Source organism: Drosophila suzukii, chromosome X (genome assembly GCF_043229965.1).
Source record: "Drosophila suzukii chromosome X, CBGP_Dsuzu_IsoJpt1.0, whole genome shotgun sequence".
In the NCBI taxonomy this organism is placed as follows: domain Eukaryota; kingdom Metazoa; phylum Arthropoda; class Insecta; order Diptera; family Drosophilidae; genus Drosophila; species Drosophila suzukii.
In genome coordinates, this window is record NC_092084.1 from 31,445,980 (window position 1) to 31,472,256 (window position 26,277).

Below are 26,277 nucleotides of genomic sequence, written 5' to 3' on the forward strand. Positions count from 1 at the left end.
AGTAGTCTACTAGAGTAGGATGTTAGTATTAGGCTTGTATCCCAGTTAAGTCTCCGTAAGGCAAATATTAAGAAGTTTTTTTGCACAGACTCAATCCGGTCTATATGCACCCCATATTGGGGACTCCAAACAGGAGCGCAGTACTCAAGAATTGGTCGGACTAATGAAATAAACAAGGTCTTTGTGACATAGGGATCATCGAATTCCTTCGACCACCTTTTGATAAATGCAAGCACGCCCCTGGCTTTATTTACCATAGTAGTAATGTGATCGGAAAATTTAAGTCTAGGATCCATGTAGACTCCAAGGTCGTCAGCATGCGTTATCCTATCTAACGCACAACCACTCAAAGTATACGTTGAGTAGTGGGGGCTGACACGAAAAAAGGTCATTAGTTTACACTTAGAACCATTTAAATTCAATTCATTTTCAATGCACCATGTTTGAAATGCATTTAGATCCGATTGTAAAGCTAAACTTTGTGCGGGGTCATTATATTGCAGGCACAACTTAACGTCATCTGCGTACATAAGAACCCGTGACTTCGTTAAGACTAATGGAAGGTCATTTATAAATAATGTAAACAGGAGCGGACCGAGATGACTTCCTTGTGGTACACCGGAAGTAACTCGGATTAGGGATGACAAAGAGTTTTTAAAAATGACCCTTTGAGTCCTATCATTCAAATAACTTAAAATCCACCTAAGAAGATCACCTGAAAACCCTAAAAGGTCCAATTTCCGGACTAAAATCGGGTGACTTACAGAATCAAACGCCTTACTAAAATCAGTGTAGACCACATCAGTCTGACGATTCTTTCTAAAACCTCCTATAACAAATGAAGTAAACTCCAAAAGGTTGGTTGTCGTTGACCTACGTTTTATAAATCCGTGTTGACAAGAGGAAATAAGGGACCTACAACTGTGTTGTAAATGAGGCGTAATAATGTTCTCAAAGAGCTTCGGTATAGCTGATAGCTTTGAAATACCTCTGTAATTACATGCGTTCAATTTACTCCCTTTTTTATGAAGCGGGATAACAAACGATTCCTTCCATCTGTGTGGGAAATCGGATGTTTCTAAAGACAAAGTAAACAGTTTGTGCAATGGTCTACACAAAGTCTCAGCGCAATACCTAAGCACACATCCAGGGACTCCGTCAGGACCCGGAGAGTAGACTGGTTTGACCCTTTGCAATTCTAAAAGAAGTGAGCTTTTACTTATAACAGGACAACAAATAAAGTTTGATTTAGGAATGACATATGGGTAAGACTGATCTGGAGGACTTGATGTTGAATAGGTGGTTTGAAAAAACTGTGCAAAAAGATCGGCTATGGCTTGATCAGTGTTAGCAGCCGAATTTTCAAATTTAAGTGATGATGGGTAACTAGAAGATTTACGCTTTGTGTTAACAAAATTATAAAACTGTTTTGGATCCAGTGTAAACTGGGTCTTGCAACGAGCTAAATAGTTTTTATAACACTGAGCGTTAAGCACGGTGAAATCGGACCGAGCACTTAAGTATCGGGAAAAGGCAGCTTGTGAACCTGAAGCTCTAAACTTTTTGTAGAGTCTAGACTTTACATTTTTAAGTCGTGCCAGCTCTTTGTTAAACCACGGAGGTTGGTTTGAAATATTAGGATAATACGTAGGAACGCATGTATCAAAAACTTCGTTTAATATGTTATAAAATATATTAACCGCTTCATTTATATTATTACTTAAGTACAGATTGGACCAATCCGAGCAAGCTATAAGGCTATTAATGAGTGCAAAGTTCGCTTTACGAAAGCAGGGGATGCGTTTAGCTATTTTTTCAGATACTTCATACACTTTTGTACCCGTGTCAATAGTCAGCTCTAGCGTTGGGTGATAAGGGTCTTCTGGTAAAGTAATTGCAGAGGTTCTAGCTATGCAGACACAATCTGGACTGGAAACAAAGCATAGATCCAGTAATCGTCCTAAGAAATTTAATACATGATTTACTTGAGACAATGAAATATCAAGCAAACAGTCAAGAAAATCATGCTGCGTTGAAGGTAACAATATATTTGAGGTTTCGACGGTGGACCATGTCGCCCTAGGTATATTAAAGTCACCTAAAACTATTAACTGATCCCTATCTGATAGTTTACTTGAAATAAACTGGATAGCGGACAGATGATTCGCATATGTCGGGAATTCCGATGATGGCGGAATATATGAACATGTTATGTATATAGAAATACCCGGAAAGGATAGTTTTATACACAGAAATTCAATGTCATTTATTTCGTCGGACGTTATTACTTCAGACGTTAATTCTGAGTCAACTGCAATTAAAACTCCACCTCCACGTCGGGACGGACGATCAAGCCTGTAAGTTGTGTACTTACTTGGAAAAACTTCGGAACTTAGAACTTCCGGTTTTAACCAGGTTTCAGTAAAAACAATAACATGGGAAGACAAGGAAAAACTATCAGTATACAATTTGGTCAACTTACTTTGTAAACCTCTTGTATTCTGATAATAAAGCTGAAGAAAAGAATCTAGTTTTTTGAGATAGATGAGGATGTAGATGTGGATGGCTCTTTAAAGGGATTTCCAACTTCCTTTGAACGAATTTTCTTTTTTTTAGCTTCGTACTCTTTAACAAAAATGCCAACAGGCCAAAAATTGGCTGAGCACATAGTTGCAAAATGAGCACAGGGAACACCGATCTTAAAAGATGATACTTCCCTAGCATATGGAAAATTAAATCGTTCAACCTTTAGATCATCAATCTGAACTTTGTTACGGATATAGGCCGTAATGTCCAGCGATGAAAGGTCAGGATTTAGCCGAGAAACAAAAATTTGTTTCCGCTGCGGTACACAGGTGACTGTTTTAGGTACCACGCATGTGACAGGTTTAGGTACTACCGCATTTACGGCTGCACTACCAGTTTCATTCGGTACTCCGGACGTTAAGTCAACATGCGGCGTTGGAATTATTAAAGTATTGCTTATAGCAGATTTTTCGGGCGTCTCATGCGGCAAAATCTCGCGTCCTTTGCATTCGGAAACCGAATCTTTTTTAGCTTTCGATCTCAGTACCATTTGTGCGGCGGCTGAGATCGACTGCTGTGCTGCAGACCCCGGATCGCCAGAGAGAGTTACACTAGCGGCTACCGTGGGTTGTCTATCGACCGCGATCTTTTTACGCTTAGGAGAATCGGGCTCAGATAGCATACGGCTAGTGAGCTGCGACTCAAGCGCCACAAGCAGATCCGTATTTTTACGGCTGTTCCGGATTAATTCCGTAACAGTGCTTTTTGTAAGCCGCCTTATAGAGAGTGCCTGGGTTTCATAAGCAATGCATTCATCACAATAGTAGCGCAAGCCACTTCTCATGTCGATTGCATCGCGTACCAGGCCCGAATAGCCAAGGCATTTTGCATGAAAAATATTCTCACACGAATGGCACGGAATGCTCTGTTGTCCAGCCGAAATTAACGACTTGCATTTCTTTAAATTGCAGACAGCCATTATCGCGATATTCCGAACCTTATACTTTCTAAACAACTACATGCTATGTCACTAAAAAAGTAATATAATTTGCAAATCACGCTACCTTTGCTTAAATTTTCTTAACACAATAAAGTTATAGGTAAACGTTTTTATATATAACATTTTTTTCTTTTTAAATTTTAAACTATATAGCCATTGAGATTCCTTAACTTTTGATCTATAACACATTTTTTTATAAAAATTACCGTTTGGAAGATATGTATAAAGTGATTAAAGTGCAATCCGTTATAGTGCAGTATGAAAAACATTTCTTGCTTACGTTGAATGCCCCAAACTATGCAACAGTAAAGTATTATTAGAAACTTTTTAAGTAAATCGAAAACATTTAGATGTTTGTCATCGAAAATTAAAGACTACAAATCTTTTTTAATAAATTAATTATCAAAACTAAAAAAAATTTTTGTACGTTGAATTTCCGATGTCTAACTACACATACTTTATTTAAGTTCCTAGAAAAACGGTTTCTATACTTGAGTATAGTGCGGCATTCAGTAACAATGCTAATACATTACGGGTATGAGTATTACAGCAAAAGTGTATAGATCTCCCATTTTATGATTGATGTTTAAAACAAAAACTTCTGATATCAAACAAACACACCTCTTAACCTTGGTAAGGGGTCGTGACGATCGCAACTTCAACATACAAAAGTTCTGATATACAATTGTGTGGCATTTTTCGATTAAATAAATACACTTTCTGAAATGTTTTCATTCGGAACACTACAATAGAATATACATTTGTATGCAGGCCGAAAGTCATAGCAACTATGGCTGATTCCTCCCTGTAGCTTAAGTTTTAAACTTTTGGCAACAGTGTACATTTGTAGGGAAGAAGCTTAAATATTTTGATGAAGCGGGCAGAATGAAAACATTTTAGAAAATGTATTAATTTAGTTAGATGTAGAACAATTTTTCGTCACCAAATGGCAAAGCTAGTTAAAGATATTTTCTCGTTAAACTAGCGGGTTTTTCCAAGAGTGGTAAAACTAACGTTTCCTAGATGCAGCTGTTTACCACTGCTTACGTCAAAAGGGCGTTTAATTTCAGGAGGCAGTGTCGAGCGGCAGTTTTATCCAGATGTCTACATCTCGCGCGCTCGCACTGCCGTCCGCTCTCCCTCTCCATCTCTCCCCTAAGTCTCCGCTCTGCTCTGGAGCGCTTAAGTTAAGTTAGGCTTAAGCAGTTCTTATTTCAAAGTGATCCAATAAACATCTACGCACGTCGCGTAAAAACCCCAAAGTACTCCCGTGTGTTTTGGGTACCATTCGATCTTGGGGCTTCACCTATTGCAACGATCAAGCCACCCCGCCCCAACAACCACCATCTAAAATTTTCAGAACGCTAAATCAACGTTTTCGGACAAGCACACAAACTAACAAACGGGCTAAAAATTTTCATTTTTAAAAATCCCCAAAATCTTGTTTTCGAAATAACTTTTGAACGGATCATCAGTCTTTGCGTTAAAAAGGTGTCACTCAACGCGTACTGTCAACAAGAATCCAAAGAGTCTAATAAAATGCTTCCCCCCCCACAAAAGCTCTTATTTCTAATAATTCACTTTTATACTTTCACCGCTCCTTTTTCTAAAACCAATTGCATTTCTTAAAGTCTTGGTATGCAATTCTTTTCATTTTTGCGATACCTCCTGTTTGGTTTATCACTCGTTACGATCGGACCATCACAGCACATTTTCATTTCTTCGGGTATATAGTAGTCGCCTTCGCACACTCCCCTGCTGCGCTTCGTCACTACGTGGACTGCCGTCCGCAGTGATTTGCGTGGTATGCAACTTTGAAATGTTATGTGTAACCTGCAACTTTGGATGGCCGAAATCGAAATTTTCAAAATAATTCTATTCGGCCAGCTGCACCCATTTCGGCATTTAAGCTTTTTACCTACAGAGAAATCCTCATTTTAGAAAATGTTGCATGTCAAAAATAAGTTTTAGAATTTGAATTAATTTACTTATCATTTTTTGTTTCAGACAACCGTTTAACTAATATTTTTTAATATTACGGTTTCAGGTGTGGTAATTTGTTTGATATACATATAGTAGTCGCCTTCTCGGCTCTCCCGGAGCGCTTCTTCCTCGGATTGCGAGTGCGGCAGCGCGCAGCTTTTCGAGTTCTCTCTGCCAGACTGCTTTTCATTTTGTTTAGTTCCTTTTTGACGGCGGGCGCGTGCACATCGCAAACAATATATGAAAAGAAATATTTAAAAAATACTGTTATTGACAGTTTGCTCTTTTAAAAAGTGCTGGTATAATTATAACCTTTAATGAGCTCAGTAACAAATAAAGAAAGTGAAATATGTTTATAACAAATAAAGAGTAAAAAGATTGTTCTACAAATATAGGTCAATCGAGGGTCCAAAAGAAATCACCACGCGCCTAATTCGGTCGTAGGAACCCATGTATACTAATAAAAAAATTCTACCCAAAACAGCCCTATGCGAATGGTACATCCGTGTATTACATTTTCAGAATTTAAAGTGAAGAAACTTTAAATTTATTACGAAATTTGGACTTCACGTTAAGATTCACTGCTCCGGGGCCTATGCATAACAACTAAACTAAAATATGAAATCAGTAAACACATATACAATTCAACATTCGATTCAATAAATCTATAGGAAATTCCCAGAACTAAGAGGTACAGTTTAATTTTATCCCTTAAAATAAATTCAAATATCATATGGAACACAGTTTAAAATTGTGGAGTCAGCGCATTCATGCGACATTTGAGTCTAAGGTTGGGAGAAACAGCTTTCGGAGAAGTGCTTATTTGTGTCGGTTGACAGAGATTGTCGACCACTTAGAAAGAATTGTTTGTTGCTCTTATTTCATTTTAACGAAATATAAGCTTGTCCTCCAGTATGAGCTGTTTGGAGTGTGAAAAAGAAATATTACTAATAATTTTTTTGGACAACAGGCTGAACTCGATATGTTTCCGTATTTAGCTGTGGGTCATCTATTTGTAAGCCCGTTACTCCTAGAGTAAGAGGGTAAATTGTATTCGGGGAAAAGTATGTAACACGTGGAAGGAAGCGTTTCCGACTCTATAATGTATAAATGTTCTTAATCAGGATCACTGTCTGTCTGTCTGTCCATGTGAACGCTGATCTCGGATACTATTAGATCTAGTTAGTTTGGTTTCACACTCAGATTCCGCACTCTAACGTAAACAAACACCCACAAGTCTGTCTGTCTGTCTAGCGTCCAGATTTTTAAGAGTGTTGTAAAAGTGTAAATGAGATTTTGTTTCGATTAGGACTGCCTATCTACCTATCTGCACAAACTAGTCACCCAGTTTTCAAGCTATCGGGATGAAACTTTCCCAAAAGTGTACTTTCTCTTGCAGTATATATGTACATACGTCGGAAAATAAATAATAAATAATACCTTTTCAGCTTAAAGCTTATTATGCAATTTAAATCATACGTATACTCGTATTACAGAAACCGTATGTTCGGAAGTTTGTAAGTCGGAGGGTTTGCGTTGGTGACAAACGAGAATGTATGGGCGGTTCTTTTACAAGCCAAATGGACTTAAAAAATTATTTTTTTTTACATTTTGGATTTGCATGAAACTTGTTTTACATATACTATTCCTTAAAAAATAAACTTGTGTATCAAGATTTGGCGAAAAAAAAATATTTTTTTACCCCTTGTTCGTATTGCGCCCAACATCCGACTATACAGAGAGAAAAAACTAAGTACATTGTAATTGAATCGAGAACATTCGTTCTTAAAATCCGTGTAAGTACCAATCTTCTTATTTCTAGCTGAATGTTCTTAATTCAAGTTTGAACTGGTAGGAACTAAAAAAGTTAAGTGAGTTGTTTTCGTTCTATTTTCAAGTTGATTTTGGTTTTAATTGAAAAACATATTTGGATCAAATGGCATACGAATAAGTTTTCTTGTTCTGTTTTCCAGAACATTTTGATCTTAGTATGATAACATTTTGTGATTGATTTTATCTGAATTTGGGATCAAAAAAAGAACATTTTAAAATTAGTTTGAAAGCAAAAAAAGAGTTCCCAAAAAAAGCAAAGATAAGAATATTCAGTGTTCATATATATTCCAATTAAATAAAAATATGAAACTATTATATTTTTATTTAATTGGAATATATATGTATTTATGATGTGATAAGTAGTTAATATTTGATTATTTACAGGCTTATAATTACTATAACATTATGGTATATATACATGCTTATAACTATTTAAATCTAAAGTAAATAATTTGTGATAATGTAAAAGTATTTCCCACTTGAATTTCGCCCAAAGAAATCTCTGTCTCACCTCCATTTATATAAATTTGTAGATATGTTTGTATATATGTATGAATGTAGAATACATAAACACACGTGGAGACGAAGGAATTCGTCCTTTTCGAGTTCTTGAAAAAGAAACTTGCACTTCAATGCGTTCAAACTTTAAAAACAATTCATATGTAGAAAGCAAACACTTACATGTGTTTTACGTTCCATACACATAATGTACATACACTAGTCGGCATAAGTATTTTGATAAAACAAAAGTTGAATATACTCATAATTTGAACTTACTAAATGTACATTTTGGCATCATGAAAAGGTCATTTAAATTCCGTTTGAATGATACAAGAATTTTAAAAAGTCGTTTGGCTTATATTCTATTTGCAGTTACTATTACTTTTGTTTAGGGAAGACGTGAAACAAATTTAAAAAGTAGATTTTACCAAAAATTCGGCATTTTCAATAAGTACTGAATGGGTTAAGAAAAGTTGTGTATCATTCAAACAAGATAGCTGCCATTTTTCGAATTCGGCATACATTCATTCTTGGCATAAAGATGTGTTTATACGAAAATAAAGAAATGTCAATAAGATTTTGTTTTAACTTTTAATTTGAGTTTGTTATCCTTCATGGGCCAGCTTCCACCGAGTCGCATAGCTTGAGAAAGCATTTTTTTTTTGCTATTACGGATTGCTCTCTTAAGCTTTTTCGTCGCAGGAAAACTTGTTTAAATATTTATTTATATTTTGTTAACTCATAAGTGGACTTTACATACTTACATAAAGAGATAATTTTAAAACACTTCATTCCACGTAGTGACGATGCGCACCAGGAGAGTGTGCGAAGGCGACTACTTTATATACACGAAGAAATAAAAATCTACTGTGATGGTCTGATCGTTACGAGTTATATAGCAATCGAAACGTATAGCAAAAACTAAAAGGATTGCATAAAAAAAAGGGTGAAGTGGCGGGGAGAAAATTATAAAAATGTTTGTTAATACTTAAAAAATAATTTAAAACTATCAGACCATTTTAGGCTAAATGGTACGTATGAAATAAATATCAAACAAGAACGAACGCTATAGTCGGCAGTCTCGACTATTAAATACCAGTTACTCAGTTAAAGGCAATGCGAGAAAGATGGAGATTTGCATGCAGTAAAAAATGCTGTTTCCGATTTGGCACTTTATTTTTGCTTATAACTTTTTAATGAGTGGTCAGACCTTAACAATTATTGGCACTTAGGTGGGTATTAATAATCAAAAGAAAATAGCACTTACGCTTTTACAAAATGTTAAGAAATGTGAGCGCTACACAGGATTTAGCGTTATGGTCGTTAGAATGGGCGTGGCACCCAGCTTGCGCTGCCGCAAGAACCTCAAAAATCTGCATGCCAAGTCCCAACTTTATAGCTTTTATAGCGTTCATACGGACGGTCGAACAGGCGGAGAGACGGACATGGCTATATCGACTCGGCTAATGATTCTGATAATAAATATATATACCTTATAGGGTCAGAAACGTCTCCTTTACTGTGTTGCAAACTTCTGACCGAAATCATTATACCCTCCGCAAGGGTATAAAATTGTGTATATTTTATTTTAAATTCACTTAATTACTAAACAGACTTGTAACCTTCCTTTCCAAAGGTAAAATTCGACTGCCTCATCCCTTGGCTTTGATTAGTAATCAAAGTTTGGCTTGAAAGAAATGATATTAGTTTGTAAACAATATTTTGGGGTTCACAATATAGTCGATGAAATGAATGATGGAATTCTTAATTAGACTGCGAAATTTAATAAAGGGTTTAGTGCGCAACATTGTCTTCTCCGGATAATAATATTTACTTTACACTAACATTTTAAGTTTCCCGGAGTAAAATTCGACTGCCTGGTCTATTGGATTTGATTAGTAATCAACGCTCAGCCTAGAGGAAATTATATTACATTTGTATCAGAGTTTTTGGGATTGTCAAGAGAGTCGGAAAAATGAATGATGGTATTCTTTTAGACTGCGAAATTCAATAAAGCGTTTAGTCTGCAGAAATGGGCTCGCCGGATATTAATGTTTACTTAAGGTGAACCGAGCTTTGTTTATAAGCTGCAGACGACGGACTGCCCAGAAATTTATTGTGGGTTGAGCTTTGTTTACACTGTGCACAGAAATCAAAATGCGTGAAACAAGAATTCTAAGTAGATAGAGAAAGCTGACTAAGAAGTTCCCTGCCTGAAGTTGTTTATAAGTTGGGTAAGGAAACTATATCAGATGTTGGTCATGTAAAATTTCTATATTCTTATTATTATACCCTTACAGAGGGTATTGTGATTTCAGTCAGAAGTTTGCAACGCAGTGAAGGAGACGTTTCCGTCTCCATAAAGTATATATATTCTTAATCAGCATCACTAGACGAGTCGATATAGTCATTGTCCTTTCCTACGCAAACTAGTCTCTCAGTTCTAAGGCTATCGGGCTGAAACTTTCCCAAAAGACTTCTTTTTTTTGCAGGTAGTATATAAGTCGGAACCAGTCGGATCGGACAACTATATCTTATAGCTCCCATAGGAACAAACGGAAAAAAATGTAAATAAATGATATCTTTGGTGTTTTTAAACATATAACTTCCTACGCTTGGAAATAAAATTTTTTAATTAGTTCTGAATTTCGAATTTAATTCTATCAAAATCGGACGACTATATCATATAGGTGCAATAGGAACGATCGGAAAATTGGTGGGAAAATAATACGAAACAAATAATAGTTTCGGTGTTTCTTGACATATTATCTTATACTATTGGGAATATCACTTATTGTATTTTTAGGAATTTCGAATTCAATTTAATAAAAATCGGACGACTCTAACATATAGCTGTCAAAGAAACGGTCAAAGAAATAATGAAATAATTATTTTAAAAAAATGTTGCCTTGTGGATTTTGGGTTTTGATCGTAATTTCTTTTACTCTGGGATATAGAATATTTTAAATTTTCAGCATTACGAATTTAATTTTACAAAAATATAGCAACAATCCTTAAAAATGTAACATGGTGTTACTAACATTGATTATTTTTTATATTCCTTCCTTTCTTGTTTTCTGTTATTTTTTCTCAAACTTATTTTTCTCAAATAGCAAGAGGCGAAAATGTGATTCCATTTTTTGCTATTCGTGAATTGTAGTGTTGAAAACATAAATTTTAGCTAGTTGATACTATTACTAGATTTTGAAGATAGAATGCTAATAATAGATATTTTCGTAAAGGCCGTTATCTGTCTAAGAAAGCTGTTTTCAGGTCATAAAATACAGTTTTTATTTCTTTAATGGGAATCTGTTATGACTTGATGTTATTATTTTTATTTGTAGAGCAAAATATAAATAAGCAAACGTATACAACCCTATAAAGTATATGTATTCTTGATTAGGAGCCAAGTCAATCTAGACATGCCCGTCTGTCCGTCCGTATGAATTCTGAAATCTCGAGAACCATAAAAGCTAGAATGTTGGGATTAGGCATGAAGATTCTAGAGGTTCTTGCGCAGCGAAAGTTTGGGCGTCACGCCCACTCTTACGGGCACAAACGCCCATGACGCATAAACCTATCTACCTACCGCATTTTCTAAGCCGTTAAGTCTAACCGCATACTAACAGAATATCACATGGAATATTTAAAAAGCGTTTTTAAAAAGGTGTTTAATTGAACAAAGATAATATAAATCTCACTCAGGTGGACACTAATACAAGCAAGAATACTGAAAACAACCCAGTCGTAAATGCCCAGTCTTAAATGACAGCATTCCAGCATGCGTTCTTTCATTATGAAATGAACAAAGAAGAATGCACGCGTTGCATGCCTCTGGAAGCATATATCTGGAATGCACCTGGAAGTAACAAACTAAACACATTCTGAGTGCACTCTTTTTTAATGCACCTGGAAGCAACATACTAAACACCTTCTGGGTGCACTCTTTTTTAATGCACCTGGAAGCAATATACTAAACTCCTTCTGGGTGCTCTCTTCTTTAATTCACCTGGAAGTAACATACTAAACACCATCTGGGTGTACTCTTTTTTAATGCACCTGTAACATGTAGGAATGCACCTAGAAGCATTCAAAAATCAAATATCGGGAAGTTTTCCCCAGGAATACATAAAACTGAATTTAAATCTATATTTTTATTAAAAAATGAAATATCTGGAAGCTTTCCCAAGGAATACATAAATCTGGATTTAAATTTTAAATTTTTATTTACTTATTTTCAATCAGAATCGCTCTCTGGTTCGGCTCCTGGTTCCGGTTTGGCCTTCTTTAGGGCGCTTTTTCCTTTATAAATTTTGTTCTTTTGCCTCACGAATGCCAACCGGATGTCTTTCACGTAGTCCAATAAGGCATAACCTTCCCTTTTTTGTGACTCTGCAAAGATATGAACACATTGAAAATTATTATTATAATGTAATATATTATTTCTAGTATTGGCTACTGTTTATTACAAAGAAAACGTCACAAAGTTTTTAATCAAAAAAATGGACGTACCTTGCAGGACTGAATTCAAATTATGGAAATTTGCAAGTCCATATTTATGTCTAGACCCACTGTAATTCAATTGAATGATTACTTCAGGGCTTATTATTTGGTCCAAGTTTTTTATCAAATTATTCCCCAAAATGGATTTAAAGAGCGGTACCTGAAATAAAAATATAAAAATTACTAGAAACTATGAATAACAACTTACTTTAAAATTCGGAAATAATTAAAAATTATATATCTTAAATCAAAAGTTTACATCGCAATGTAGGAGACGATAATTTAATGGGGCTGGAATCTTCTCCTACATTGCGTTGTAAACTTTTGATTTAAGAAATATAACTTTTTATTATTTCCGAATTTTAAAGTAAGTGTTATTCCTGTTAAAGTCTGTCCGTGAACGTTTCGATTTGGGAAGCTTACATATTTTTCCATTTTTCCGTATATTTTATCGTCCACCTCCTTTAAATGGTCCAGCGACCGGATGGGGAAGTCGGCCTTTAGAGTTGGCTCGACTGGTGCCATTTTCCTCCAGAGAGCCAACATTTGCGCCGTGGAGTCGAGAATGGCAGAGTTCACGGCTTTCAACTCCGCCAGATCAGTCCGCATTTTTCGGACCTCACTCCCCATCGCACGTACTTCTTCCTCCAGGCGTTGGATTCGTCCATCCAGCCCCGCAGACCTACTCTCTTTAGATGGCGTAGGCACATTTTGCATTTCGTGGAGAATGAAATTCAATTTTCTCAAAAAGAGGGAAGAAATATGTTACAAAATGATCTTAAATATGAAGGGCAGCTAACTTCGGGAAGCCGAAGTTTGTACACTCTTGCCGATCGTTGCTATTGCAGCTATAAAACATATCAAACAAAAACACCTCCTAACGAGGTTAAAATATAGTGACGATCGCACCTACACCAAACAAAAGTCCTGATATCAACTTTTGTGACCAAAATGTATTAAACGATCTACGTAATAAATAATAATTAATAATAATAAATATCTTAAGATATGCGTGCGTGTGTGTGCATATATGTATGAATTTGTGTGAGTAATATAAATTGCTTTTACAGCTTTTCTTTATAATGCCCACTATATCCTTTTGTTAAAAATATTTCATTTGCAAATCTTAAATGGCTTTAATAAATATCCTTTGAAAGGACAAAACTGACTTCAAATTACAAACTCATTTTGTTATTCTCAAATTGAAATTGCATTCCTGTGTTTAAAAAAATACATATATATGTTTAAACAAATACGCTACATTATTTCAAATTAATATAATTGTTTACTAGCACCAGTGGGAAAATCCAAAAATATCATTTATAGGAAAGTCTTGCAGAAATTATAAAATTTTGAAACTAAAATATAAGAGTTCAATTAAATATTGACATTGTGGAATAGGTCCTTGGAGAAACCAAAAAAATACGTTCCAAAACATCTACCTCTATTGTAATGTGGAATGTTTTAAATTTAGTTTAGGTAGCAGCCTTCAACCTTTAACCTTAAGTCGCACCTTCAACATACAAAAGTTCTGATATCGACTTTTGTGACGAATAATGCTTGTACATTCGACTAAATAAATACATTTTCTAAAACAATAACATATTAACTTCTACTCTTGGGAATATCAATCTTTTGATATTTCAGAATTTTGAAAAAAAATTAAGACAAGAAAGGAAGTCAACTTCGGATAGCCGAAGTTTGTATACCTTTGCAGTTATAATTATTAAGTTTAGTTTAAAAATTCTTAAAAGTACAAAAATTATATTCCGAATAATTTATTATGATATGTCAATAAACACCGAAGCTATAATTTGTGTCATATCATTTTTCCACCAATTTTCCGATCGTTCCTATGGCAGCTATGGCAGCTATATGCCGACTTTGTTTAAACTTAATTCGAAATTCAGAACTAATTAAAGAATGTTATTTCCAAGCTTGGGAGGTTATATGTTTAAAAACACCAGAGATATAATTTTTTAAAGTTTTTTTTTCCGATTATTCCTATGGGAGCTATTATACGAGTATATAGTTGTCCGATCCGATACAAATCGGACAACAATATCATATAGCTGCCATAGGAACGATCGGATAATTAATGTCAAAATAATACAAAGACCGTTTTATTTCGTTTTCGGCAAACATATACGGTAGTAAATTGAAATTTTAGTTTTCTAAAAATCGGAAAACTCTTGCTGAAATTAAAAATTTTTTGTTTGAATGGGAGTTCCATTCACTTTTGCTGTAATACTCATATATGAGGTATGGTAATAGCATTACATCAAATTTTTCGTCCTTTTAATAATTTATTTATTACAAAAAGTTTTAGTCGATAACAAATTTCTAAATGCCTCCTTTTTAATTAAAAAAAATATCTTATAAGAATTTGTTCTCATCAAGTTACTGTTGCATTTCAGTAAGCAATGAAATGCTGAACTAAAAAAGGTTGCACTTTTTATCGCTCAATATTTTCTAAACCGTAATTTTTATGACAAAAAGTGTTACAGATCCAAAGTTGAGGAATCTCAAGAGCAGTAAGATTGAGAATTTAAAAGGAAATCGGGTGAACTAATTCTGAGAAAATAGCCAAAAAGTGGGTTTAAAATAAAACTTTTTGCTATAACTCTAAATCTTTTATATTAAGACAATTTCAGAATAGGCAGAGTTTAAGCAAATTAAATTACCTTTTCAGAGACATATATCACGGTATTGTTTGTTAATTGTTTAGAAACTATAAGCCTTTCAAATCTTTTTTTTTAGATTTTTCGCTAAACTGTTTTTTTTTTAAAGTCGTGGAACAAAAATGTTCTATATCTAGCGACTTAATACACCCATCAGGTTTGCAAGACCCTAAAATCAAACGTACAAGGCCACAAACAAAGGGACAAACATTTCCATTTTGGTAAGAAGAAAATCTTGTTTTTGAAATAACATTTAAACGGCACATCGGATTTCAACGAATGAGGTGTCATTCGACGCTTATATTCAGTAAGAATAAAACTAGGTTAAAAGGCGCTGGTGATTTATACCCACCGACTCCAGACGCTCCAATTTTCTAAACTTTCACTGCTTTTCTCCCAAAGGAATTGAAATTTCTAAATCATGGTATGCAATAGTTTTTGCAATACCTTTCAATTGGTGTGTCACTCGTTACCATCAGACCATCATAGCAGATTTTCAATTCTGCGGCTATATATGGTAGCTGTCTTCGCACACTCTCTGGTGCGCTTCGCCACTACGTGTACTGCCGTCCGCAGTGATATTTATGCCAAAAGTTGTTCAAATAGGACCATCAATTAGAAATTTATAAGCAAATAAAGGAACCATCGCTAGGTGGCGCTGTTGTGGGCTGTGCAATCTTGGGAACAGTCGCTTTGCTGATTGCATATCTCCATCTCCCTCTCATTTACGTAAATGGTGTACCTCCGTAATTGTGATGCTGATATCGTGCAGATGGCAAGCGTCATCGGCTTAACACTGCTTGATGACAAGTCGGAATTTAAAATAGTTTATTTTTCAAACACGGACTTATGTTTAAACATTTTTTTGTACTTATAAAATTATGTTTAAGAACTAAATAAAACGTTTAGTCAGTATTTTAAGAAAATTAATTGGATCTGAGACGTGTTTGGCAGGAAAGTGCGGGCAGAAGCAGAACAACAATCATAATCCACAACACCGTTAGCTTACTCTAATAAATGAGAAAATATTAAACAATTTATCACATTTATCTATCAATTTAACTAAATATGAAAATTTGATAATAAAGATTTTCCATATCTATTTATTAAACTCTAATCATTTTCATTAATTATCATACATTAAAATGTGTAAAGTTGTACTACTTAAATTAAATATTTAAGAATGTAAATAAAATAAAAAAAAATAGGGAGTTAAATTTTAATTTAATTTGGGAGAAAGAGCAGTGAAAATTAAGAATATTTGATCTGTTGGGGCCGCGATAAATGCTACAGCTTATTAACCTAGTTAAATTCTAACTGAAAGTACGCGTAGAATGACACCTCAATTGTTGAAATCCGACGCTCCGTTCAAAAGTTATACCAGCTCAGAACAACTAACGCTGCCTGATCATTGAACTTTGTTTGTGCGTATCTCAACTCTATTTTAAGGTCCTGGAATTCTTTAATTGGTGCTAAACAGCCAAATACTTTTGGAAAAACCTGCTAGCTTAGAGATAATATCTTACAAATAGCCTCAAGCAGAACACCAGAACTCAAAACGACTAAAGCTACAGACATGTGCTATATGTCGTTTAGCACTAGCAGAGTCGGATAGGGCTTGTCCGTCTGTCTGTTTGTCTGTCCGTCCGTATGAACGCTGAGATCTCGAAAAATGTAAAAGCTTGAAGTTTTGCATTTGGCCCTGTTGCGGGGTGTGCAACTGTGAATAGTCGTTTTGCTGCATATCTCCAGCGCACCGCTATTAGCTGGGTAACGGGTACTTGACAACTAAAGCGTTTTCTCTTGTTTTTTTTCTAGTATCAGAGGTCCTTTATAGTTTTCCTGCTCCGCGTTTTCATTAGCTAGCCATAGGTTTCTGTTGTTGCTGTTACTATTATTATTATTTCTGTTTGCGTAGGTGTATCAAATGTTTGCTTAAAGATTTTGTATTGGTTTTTTGTTGTAGCTATTAAAATTTGTATTAAAAGTATAGTATATCTGCTATATATATATATAGTATAGTATCTGTTATTATTAGGGTTATTTCGATTATAATTGTTATAGTAGCTGTTACTATAGGGATACCTAGAGCTTTGTCCATATTGATAAGTCAAAAAATTAACTATTAATGTTTATATATTCTTTTGTAGCGTGCCGAATGAAAACATTTTAGAAAGTGTATTTATTTAGTAGCACGAATCAGTGGGATTAGTTCTTTAGAAACTATAAGTCTTTCAAATCTAGCTATTTTATTGGATTTCCCGCCAAACTAGTGGGTTTTTCCAAAAATAGTAGAACAAAAGTTTTCTATTTTGAGCTTTCAACGCACATAAAGATCCTAAACCAAACCAAAGATCCTAAAACGGATTCATACAAGCCTACAAGCAAAGGGACAAACATTTTCATTTTGAAAAGTCATCCAACATCTTGTTTTTGAAATAACTTTTGAACGAAGCATCGGATTTTAGCATATGAGGTGTCATTCAACGCGTATTCTCAGTAAGAATAGTTAATAGCCGGGAGCATTTATCCCCACCAGACCCAATAGCTCACATTTTCTAAACTTTCACTTTTACAGCTTCACCACTCTTTCTTCCAAATCAATTAATATTTCAAAAAATTTGGTATGCAATCTTCTTAGTTTCATTCGTTACTATCAGACCATTGCAGCAGATTTTCAATTCTGCGGCTATATATAGTAGTCGCCTTCGTCACTACGTGGACTGTTGTCCACAGTGATACAAATTAATAAAGACATGTTCAAAATTTTTGTGTTGAATATCTTTACTATGAACTTACTTGGCTACACTTAATACAAGTTGTATTAAAATGCATGGATACCTAAAACGCGAATGGTAAAGAATTCTACAAGTAGAATTCACATGTGTTTGTCTGCTTCCACCACTTGTAAAAATTATAGCAACAATTATTTTATTATATTTTATTGATAGCCCGATTGGGCAGTTTGAGCTCTGTTTATAAACTCAAAGTAAAATAAGATGTTGATGCCGCCGTTGCTGGTCGAATTTTGTTGACGCTGCGTCTCGTGAGCTAACCACTCAGCGCTTGCATGGCTTGGATCGGATTTCGTTGCCCGGATTCCCGCTTACTCGTGCATTCGGTGTTGGCCCCAGATCGATGACAGTAGTCGGGTTAACTTATACAATGCTCGGTTTTCCGAACCTTATACAGGGTTGCCCATATTCGACGGACCCATGTTTTTTTTTTAAAAATCAAAGAAAAAAATAAAAATTTGGCGGTTGGCAATCTTAATCATTTAATTTGTTCCAAGTAGATTTGTTTACATCAATTTTTGAATATGATATCTTTCAAATGGCCGCCTCTGGCGTTGATGGCGTATTGTGCCCTTTTTGCAGCATTTTCCATCGTTTTCGCCAACATTTCGGCCGGAATAGCGGCTATTTCTTCACGAATGTTGTCCTTGAGCTCTTCTAGGGTCCTTGGCTTGTTAACGTAAACCTTTGAAACCCCACAAGAAGAAGTCAGGCGGCGTCAAATCGGGCGAACGCGGTGGCCAGTCCAAATCACCACTTTTCGACATCAAACGGCCCGGAAACAATTTCTTCAGAAAATCGATTGTTATGCGACTTGTGTGCGGTGGAGCGCCGTCTTGTTGAAACCAGAACTGCCTCATACGCTTTCGACGAATAGTTGGCATCACAAAATTGGTCATCATGTCGCGATAACGCTCCTGGTTGATGGTAACAGCATGGCCATTTTCATTTTGGAAGAAAAACGGCCCAATTACCGTTTTCGATCTAACGCCGCACCAAACTGTGCTTTTTCGACTTTTTCGTCGTGAAGAGGCACTTCTTGAATCTTCTCAGGATTTTCAGTGGCGTAAATACGGCAATTTTGCTTATTTACGGTCCCATTCAACGTGAAATGGGCTTCATGGGACATGATAATTTTGTTCCAAAATTGATCGTCATCTTCGGCCATTTCGATGACTCTTTGGGCCCATTCCAATCGACGAGGCTTGTCCGTAAGCAACAATCTTTGCGTCAATTGAATTTTGTACGGGAACAAATGCAAATCAACGCGAATAATCCGTTGTAAAGTGGACCGAGCCATGCCCAACTGCTGAGAACGGCGTTTTTGGGATGTTCTTGGGGACCTCTCAACACTGGCTCGTACGGCAGCGATATTCTCGTCCGATCGCCTTGGTCGACTTTTATTTGGCCTCTTCGGATTAGAAAGAGCCTCACCAGTCGTAAATTTTTCGTATAAACGCCTAATGGTGTTCTTAGAAGGCGCACTTTTCACATTTTTTAATTTTTTAAAAGCACGTTGAGTTTTCACAATTGACTTGTTCTGTTGAATGTAAATTTCAACTATTTCAGAGCGCTCGCGTGGCGTGTATTGTTCCATGGTAAAAATCTGCTTGGACTGACGCTTCAAACGCGGTATGTCATAAAGCGATCTGGCATCTCTGTCAAAAGTTATGGCGTCGTCAAATGGGTCCGTCGAATATGGGCAACCCTGTATATGTGCGACATTGGCCCAGTACGTAGTGTGTTTGCTCTTGTAAGTTTTTTTTCAGGAAGATAAATTATTAACTAATCAATATTGTCTATACTCCTTCCCCATCCGCAGTTCTCATTTATAACGACAGTTACTTCTTGAATCATAGGCGGCACATGCTCGCGAATACTTAATATTAATTTTTGTGAAAGCCTACATTTTTAAACAGTTTTCCACGGCTTAGGAACAAAAATTGTTTGACGCAAAAAAATTCTCGAAACTATACAAAGAGGACAAGAAAGGAAGCTAACTTCGGCAAGCCGAAGTTTTTAAACCCTTGCAGGTCGTTCAGTTAGGAGCATTGAATGTACAGAGCTGTCCGATGTTAGGAACTTAAGAATCAATTGCAGAAATATTAAGATAGTGTTCCATTTTCATTTAATACCGTATATGCTTACCGAAATTGAAATATAACGGTCTTTGTATTATTTTGACATTAATTATCCGATCGTTCCTATGGCAGCTATATGATGAAAGTCGTCCGAGTTTCCTAAATATTCAAAGAATGAAATTCCCAATTAATTAATTAATATGTCAAAAACACGAAAGTAATTATTTTTTTACATAACAAATTTTTGTTAACGTTCCTATGGGAGCTATAGGACATAGTTGTCCAATTCGGCTCGTTCCGACTTATTTACTACCTGCAATAGAAATAAGATCTTTAAAAAGGATTCATCCAGATAGCTTTTAAACTGAAAGATTAATTTGCGCTAAAACGGACAGATGGACATGGCTAGATCAACTCGTCTAGTGATGCTCAAGAATATATATACATTCTGGGGTCGGAAACGTATTCTTCACTGCGTTGCAAACTTCTGACTGAAATCATTATACTCCCAGCAAGGGTTTAAAAAAAGGCAAGTGAAGAGATTTAAAAAAAAATATTTTTGCAGTTACTACTTGTTTTGATTGTATAAACTTTTTGCATTAAATACACATCATCAACAATGTGTTAAGTAAAGTCTTGTATTATTTAAACGGAACTTAAACGACCTTTCCATTGATGCCAAAATGTACAATACATGAAGTAAGTTGCAATTTTGAGTATATTTTACTTTTGTTTTGTCAAAATACTTATGGCAACTAGAGTGTATGCTCGGTTTAAAGCTTTGACTAAGTTATCAACTTCTGTTACTTATGATACATACTAGCTTATTATACCCGTTACTCGTAGAGTAAAAGGGTATACTAGATTCGTCGAAAAGTATGTAACAGGCAGAAGGAAGCGTTTTCGACCCCATAAAGTATATATATTCTTGATCAGGATCACTAGCCCAGTCAATCTAGCCATGTCCGTCTGTCCGTCTGTCTGTCTGTCCGGATGAACGCTAAGATCTCGGAAACTATGGGAGCTAGGCTATTGAGATTTGGCGTGCAGATTCCTGAGCTTCTTACGCAGCGCAAGTTTGCTTCAGCAGAGTGCCACGCCCACTCTAATGCCCACAAACCGCCCAAGACTATGGCTCCTACTGTTTTGATGCTAGAATAAAAACTGAAATGTATTGTTCTCATCAATACCTATCGATTGACCCAAAAAAAAGGTTTGCCACGCCCACTTTAACGCCCACAAGCCGCAAAATTGTGTGACCCATAACGCTTAAATCTGTCTATCGCCGGTAGGTGGCGCATTTTAATCTCGCTTTGCTGCTAGCATATCTCCATTTCCCTTTGGTCCCTTTAGCTGAGTAACGGGTATCTGATAGTCGAGGTACTCGACTATAGCGTTCTTCCTTTTTTTTTAAATTCATTAGCCTGGCTTCTATAACTTGAACTGTTTCTCCTTTTATATATTTTCTTAATATGTATATAATATTTCTAATAGTTTTTTCGATTGTTGTTAACTGTCTTGTGTTGCCCATAATCTTTGTTTTTAATATTTATATTGCTGTTGCTTCAAGTTTGTGATTAAGGTCGTCTTACAGTTCTAACGGGTCTATAAAGCTTTGTAAACGAACGGAAACAAATTTTCATTTTGGAAAGCCCCCAAAATCTGTTTTTCGGAATAGCTTTTAAACAGAGCATTGGATTTTCGCAAATGTCAGTCGACGCGTATTCTCAAGAAGAATAAAACCTGGCTAATTATCTGGGGCACTTATCCCCACCGCCTCAACAGATCCACCTATTCACGAGTATCTTAATTGCCAAACAGAATTGTTACCGCTTCTTTCCCGTTGTAAAATTCGACTGCCTGATCCAACGCTGTAAAAGATATTTTGGGTAACAGAAAAAACAAGGAAGAACGCTATAGTCGAGTACCTCGACTATCAGATACCCGTTACTCAGCTATATGGAGATATGCAAGCAGCAAAGCGAGATTAAAATGCGCCACCTACCGGCGGTATACAGATTTAAGCGTTATGGGCGTTAGAGTGGGCGTGGCAAATTTTTTTTTGGATCAATCGATAGGTATCGACGAGACCAATACATTTCAGTTAAAATTTTTTATCTAGCATGAAAATTGTGGGCGTCACAGGTTTTCGCGGTTTGTGGGCGTTAAAGTGGGCGTGGCAAACTTTTTTTTGGGTCAATCGATAGGTATTGATGAGAACAATACATTTCAGTTAAAATTTTTATTCTAGCATCAAAACTGTAGGAGCCACAGTTTCGGGCGGTTTGTGGGCGTTAGAGTGGGCGTGGCACTGTGCTGAAACAAACTTGCGCTGCGCAGGAATCTCAGGAATCTGCGTGCCTAATCCCAGTATTGTAACTCTCATAGTTTCCGAGATCTCAGCGTTCATACGGACAGACGGACAGACGGACAGACGGACAGACGGACAGACGGACAGACGGACATGGCTAGATCGACTCGGCTAGTGATCCTGATCAAGAATATATATACTTTGTGGGGTCGGAAACGCTTCCTTCTGCCTGTTACATACTTTCCGACGAATCTAGTATACCCTTTTACTCTACGAGTAACGGGTATAAATATGCGTGAAACAGGAAATCTAACTAGATAGAGGAATATGAGTAAGAAGTTCCCTGTTATAGTTGTTTATAAGTTGGGTAAGGAACACTGGTAGAAAAATCATCGAAAATGTCACTATTTCGCCAACGTTTCAACTATTTTTCCCAGCGGTTTAGATCCTAACATGAAAATCATAAAACGAAAACGTTAAATAGTTGATTATTTTTTGAATAATCTCATAGTAAGTCCAACGATTTTTTTAATTTCGATCAAATATGTTAAAATAGTACAAAATAATTAAATTAAATATGTTGCATAGAAAAAGGAAACTATTTTTATATTTCATTTAAATGTTTTCATATTGAGATCCAGTAAATATAATATTTCATTTGCATGGTTATTATAGTTAAAATAATTATAGCCCGCCTTAAAACTCATCTTTTTTTTACATTACTTTTTTTACCATGCTAACACGTTATCATTACTTTTGTTTTAAATACATTTGTACTTAACGTAACTCTTAAAATTTATATGACACATATGCGTAGGGCAGCTAGTAAAGTCTTCAATGTATTTTATAATCACACATTTTTGTGTTTTGCCACATTCGTACACCTGCATGTGTTTTTGTTATTCTTGGGCACATAGCTCGCTATCATAAGTGGCAGATACCTAGCTAGGCAAAGTTTCTCACTAGCGGTCATTCTTAGTTCGTTTTTTGTAACTTACTCAGAACAAGAGGACGCGATGCATTTTGTATGTCTAACTCTCCAAAGGAAAAACATTTCTTTCGATAATTAATAATGTCTAAACTTATAATGTTTTTTTTTATCAAAGCTGTGAGAGTTTGTCATACGCTATAAACACATACGCCTTTTAGGACATCATGCATGAGATCAAAATAAAAATGTTCTGTTACATTAATGGTTTTAAGTTCGTTAAACAGGCAGTCGCTCTTAATTCCTGCTTCAAGTACGTCTTGTGCTTTTAGGTCATTTTCATACGAAGCCCTGTTTCTTAAGAAATTTGGATGTTCACAAATGTCTTGTTTCATTTCTATGTTGCTTCGCCTGCATGCTCTGCAAAATCGTTTTGCTCTAAATGATTTTATAAAACCTTATATCGAGTTGAGTCCTAAATTGTCACCTAAAATTAGATCTAATACAATGTATATAGTAAATGACTCTTTCCTTATTGTTACCCTAATTCCATTTTCTAGTTCTTCTAAAATCTGATATATTTGAAAAAACACAACATCATTATCTATTTCCTTAAATACTTGACTTGGTATATATGTAAGGGAAAAATAAAATCTAACTTAGATTGCAAGTATTGAGGCAATGTTGGAAAAGAATAATAGCAGCCACATGTAGATGAAACATGAGCACCTATGGCATCATTAATTTGAAATTCATCGGCATAGTAATTAAACGGAATAATAATACCATTTGATATAATGTGAAAGCTTGTTAGCAAAAGTAGAGGTACACCCAAAAAAAAATCTTCGAGTGTCAATTTGATAAGTGTGGGTGAAAATGACACTACACCTAGGATCAAATTTTTGGGATCAATTTGATCCTAAATGAGTGTCAAAAGTATACTACATTGTATGAAAAATCTTTTTTGATCCTAATTAGTGTCACTTTGACCAAATCCAGGGTCTCGTCGATACCAATAATTGTATTTCTATTTTCGAAATTCGAACTGCGCCTATCGTGCACCCAAAAAGAAATCGTCATCAATAGCAAGCGTAGTTATCGATAAATCATTGTGAGCTGGACATTGTGTAAAAGACGACAAATACTTCAGTGCAAGGTGCTAGTGCTTATTAAATTATTATTAATATTGAATGTGAATGTGTTCGTTACAGCGATCTTCGAATTCATAGATACACACTGCACATATATGTAATGCATGTAAGCATGTAAGTACTGACGGTGACATCGCTTGCAATTTTTTAATGCAATATTTTTTTTGTCATTTAAGTTCACTATGGAGGACAACGTTTCTATGCAGATGGCACGCCTATCCACGTACATTTCGTCGACGGCAGCATATTTATAAAATTAAAAATATTATAAAATACACATATATGTACTTCAATAAAAAAAAATGCAAAAGAAATTTATTTAAAAAAAAAAAAATTTTTAATAATTTATTTGTGTCACATTGATACTAAAATCGTATCAAGTTGACCCTAAAAATGGCCTTTTTATACCGTGAATGAATATCAAATTACTGCGAAATAGTGTCAGTGTAACCACATATTCTTACTAAAAAATGCCTTTTGACACCAAATAGTGTCAAATTGATATTTTCGAAAATATCAAAATGACACCAAAACAGTGTAAATTAGATGTTCTTCGTATCAGAGATTTTTTGACACTCAATAGTATCACATTGACACATTAATAATGGCATATTGATGACGATTTTTTATTGGGTGCACAGTTAATCAAAACAATTTTGAAGACAAGTCTTTTTATTTTTCTTGTGGCATGCACGCTCGACCTGGACTGCCAAGAAATGAGATTCTGTTTATACAAAAACAAATTGCTGAGCTGCTAGCCCCAATAGCTAGTGCAGTTAAAGATGCTCTGACAAGTTAAATTTTATCATACGAAATACTTAATTATGTTTTTGATTTCTGTAATAGTCCAATTAAGCCGATAGAATCTGAGTATAAATTTTTTAAGTTTTTGAAAGAGAAAAATCTGTTTGAAAGTCCTTTGGCATATACAATTTCAAACAAACTTGTACGTAAAATTAAAAGAGGAAAAGCAGAACTCATGCCTCACGAAGTGAAAATACAACTTATGCCTGTAAAGTTATAAATAACACAATTTTTCGAGATTCCAGACGTTTTGAACCCTAATGTAAAAAATCAAAAAGAGCTAATGAAAAAGAAAACTATTTGCAAGTTTGTCAATGTATATATATATATATATATATCAATAAACACTAGCACCTTGCACTGAAATATTTGACGTCTTTTTCGCAATGTCGACCTCACAATGATTTATCGATAACTATGCTTGCTATTGATGACGATTTCTTTTTGGGTGCACGATAGGCGCAGTTCGAATTTCGAAAATAGAAATACAATTATTGGTATCGACGAGACCCTGGATTTGGTCAAAGTGACACTAATTAGGATCAAAAAAGATTTTTCATACAATCTAGTATACTTTTGACACTCACTTAGGATCGAATTGATCCTAAACATTTGATCCTAGGTGTAGTGTCATTTTCACCCACACTTATCAAATTGACCCTCAAAAATTTTTTTTTGGGTGTACGTTTCTTGAAACGGCGTATTTAAAAAAAAAGTGGTCGCATGACTTAAATTTATATTTCACCGGGTTTTCTATGGTCGCTTTCTTAAGTAAGTGACTTATTTTTAAGTGTTGTATTAATTCATCCGTATGCGAAAAGCTCTGACAGCACTTGGAACAGGAATACATTTCTACTTTAGTAATATAACGTTTACTTTCTCATAAAATTTAGCAAAGAAGTTAAGTTTGAAGACTTTTTATCATATGGGGTATATATATCATATATGTATTGCTGTATGAATAACCAAGCAAATTTTGACGCTACGGGGTATTTTAAGTTCAATGTATTAAAAATCTTAAGCATAACGACTCTATAAAGGAGTCAAACTTATATAATGACTTATTAAAGTATACGAAAAATCCTGTCAAATTTTCAATGCATTCACCTTCAACTATCAAAAAAGGCTGCACCGTTTCTGAGCTTATATAATACTTAATAATTAGCTGCAGAAGCTTTTC

The 26,277-nt window shown here is 35.2% G+C and overlaps 1 protein-coding gene and 1 long non-coding RNA gene across 3 annotated transcripts in view; one reads left to right on the forward strand and one right to left on the reverse strand.

Annotated features, from left to right (window-relative positions):
- The first annotated feature begins 4,744 nt into the window (after positions 1-4,744).
- LOC118878273 (uncharacterized) overlaps positions 4,745-26,277 on the forward strand; it is a 38,289-nt gene continuing 16,756 nt past the window's right edge. The window contains exon 1 of the long non-coding RNA XR_005014777.3: positions 4,745-6,200. This is a non-coding gene — a long non-coding RNA (uncharacterized lncRNA). The remainder of the gene's footprint in view (positions 6,201-26,277) is intronic.
- LOC108011207 (uncharacterized) lies at positions 11,979-18,042 on the reverse strand. Of its 2 annotated transcripts, XM_017076298.4 has the most exons (4): positions 17,827-18,042; positions 12,770-13,088; positions 12,356-12,506; positions 11,979-12,235 (listed from the first exon to the last, which is right to left on the reverse strand). In XM_017076298.4, the coding sequence occupies exons 2-4, from the start codon at positions 13,061-13,063 to the stop codon at positions 12,081-12,083; spliced, it is 600 nt and encodes a 199-aa protein (XP_016931787.2). In that variant the 5' UTR covers positions 13,064-13,088; positions 17,827-18,042; the 3' UTR covers positions 11,979-12,080. The 2 variants fall into 2 exon arrangements, with proteins under 2 accessions (XP_016931787.2, XP_036676056.2); XM_036820161.3 differs by lacking the exon at positions 17,827-18,042 and having other exon boundaries at positions 12,770-14,384.

Bases quoted from the DNA above. Each gene is read 5' to 3' on its own strand.
- LOC108011207 (XM_017076298.4), bottom strand. From the start codon at position 13,063: ATGCAAAATGTGCCTACGCCATCTAAAGAGAGTAGGTCTGCGGGGCTG. The intron at 12,507-12,769 runs GTAAGCTTCCCA...TTTTTATTTCAG, and splicing joins ACGGAAAAATGGAAAAATAT to GTACCGCTCTTTAAATCCAT. The intron at 12,236-12,355 runs GTACGTCCATTT...ATATCTTTGCAG, and splicing joins TTTGAATTCAGTCCTGCAAG to AGTCACAAAAAAGGGAAGGT.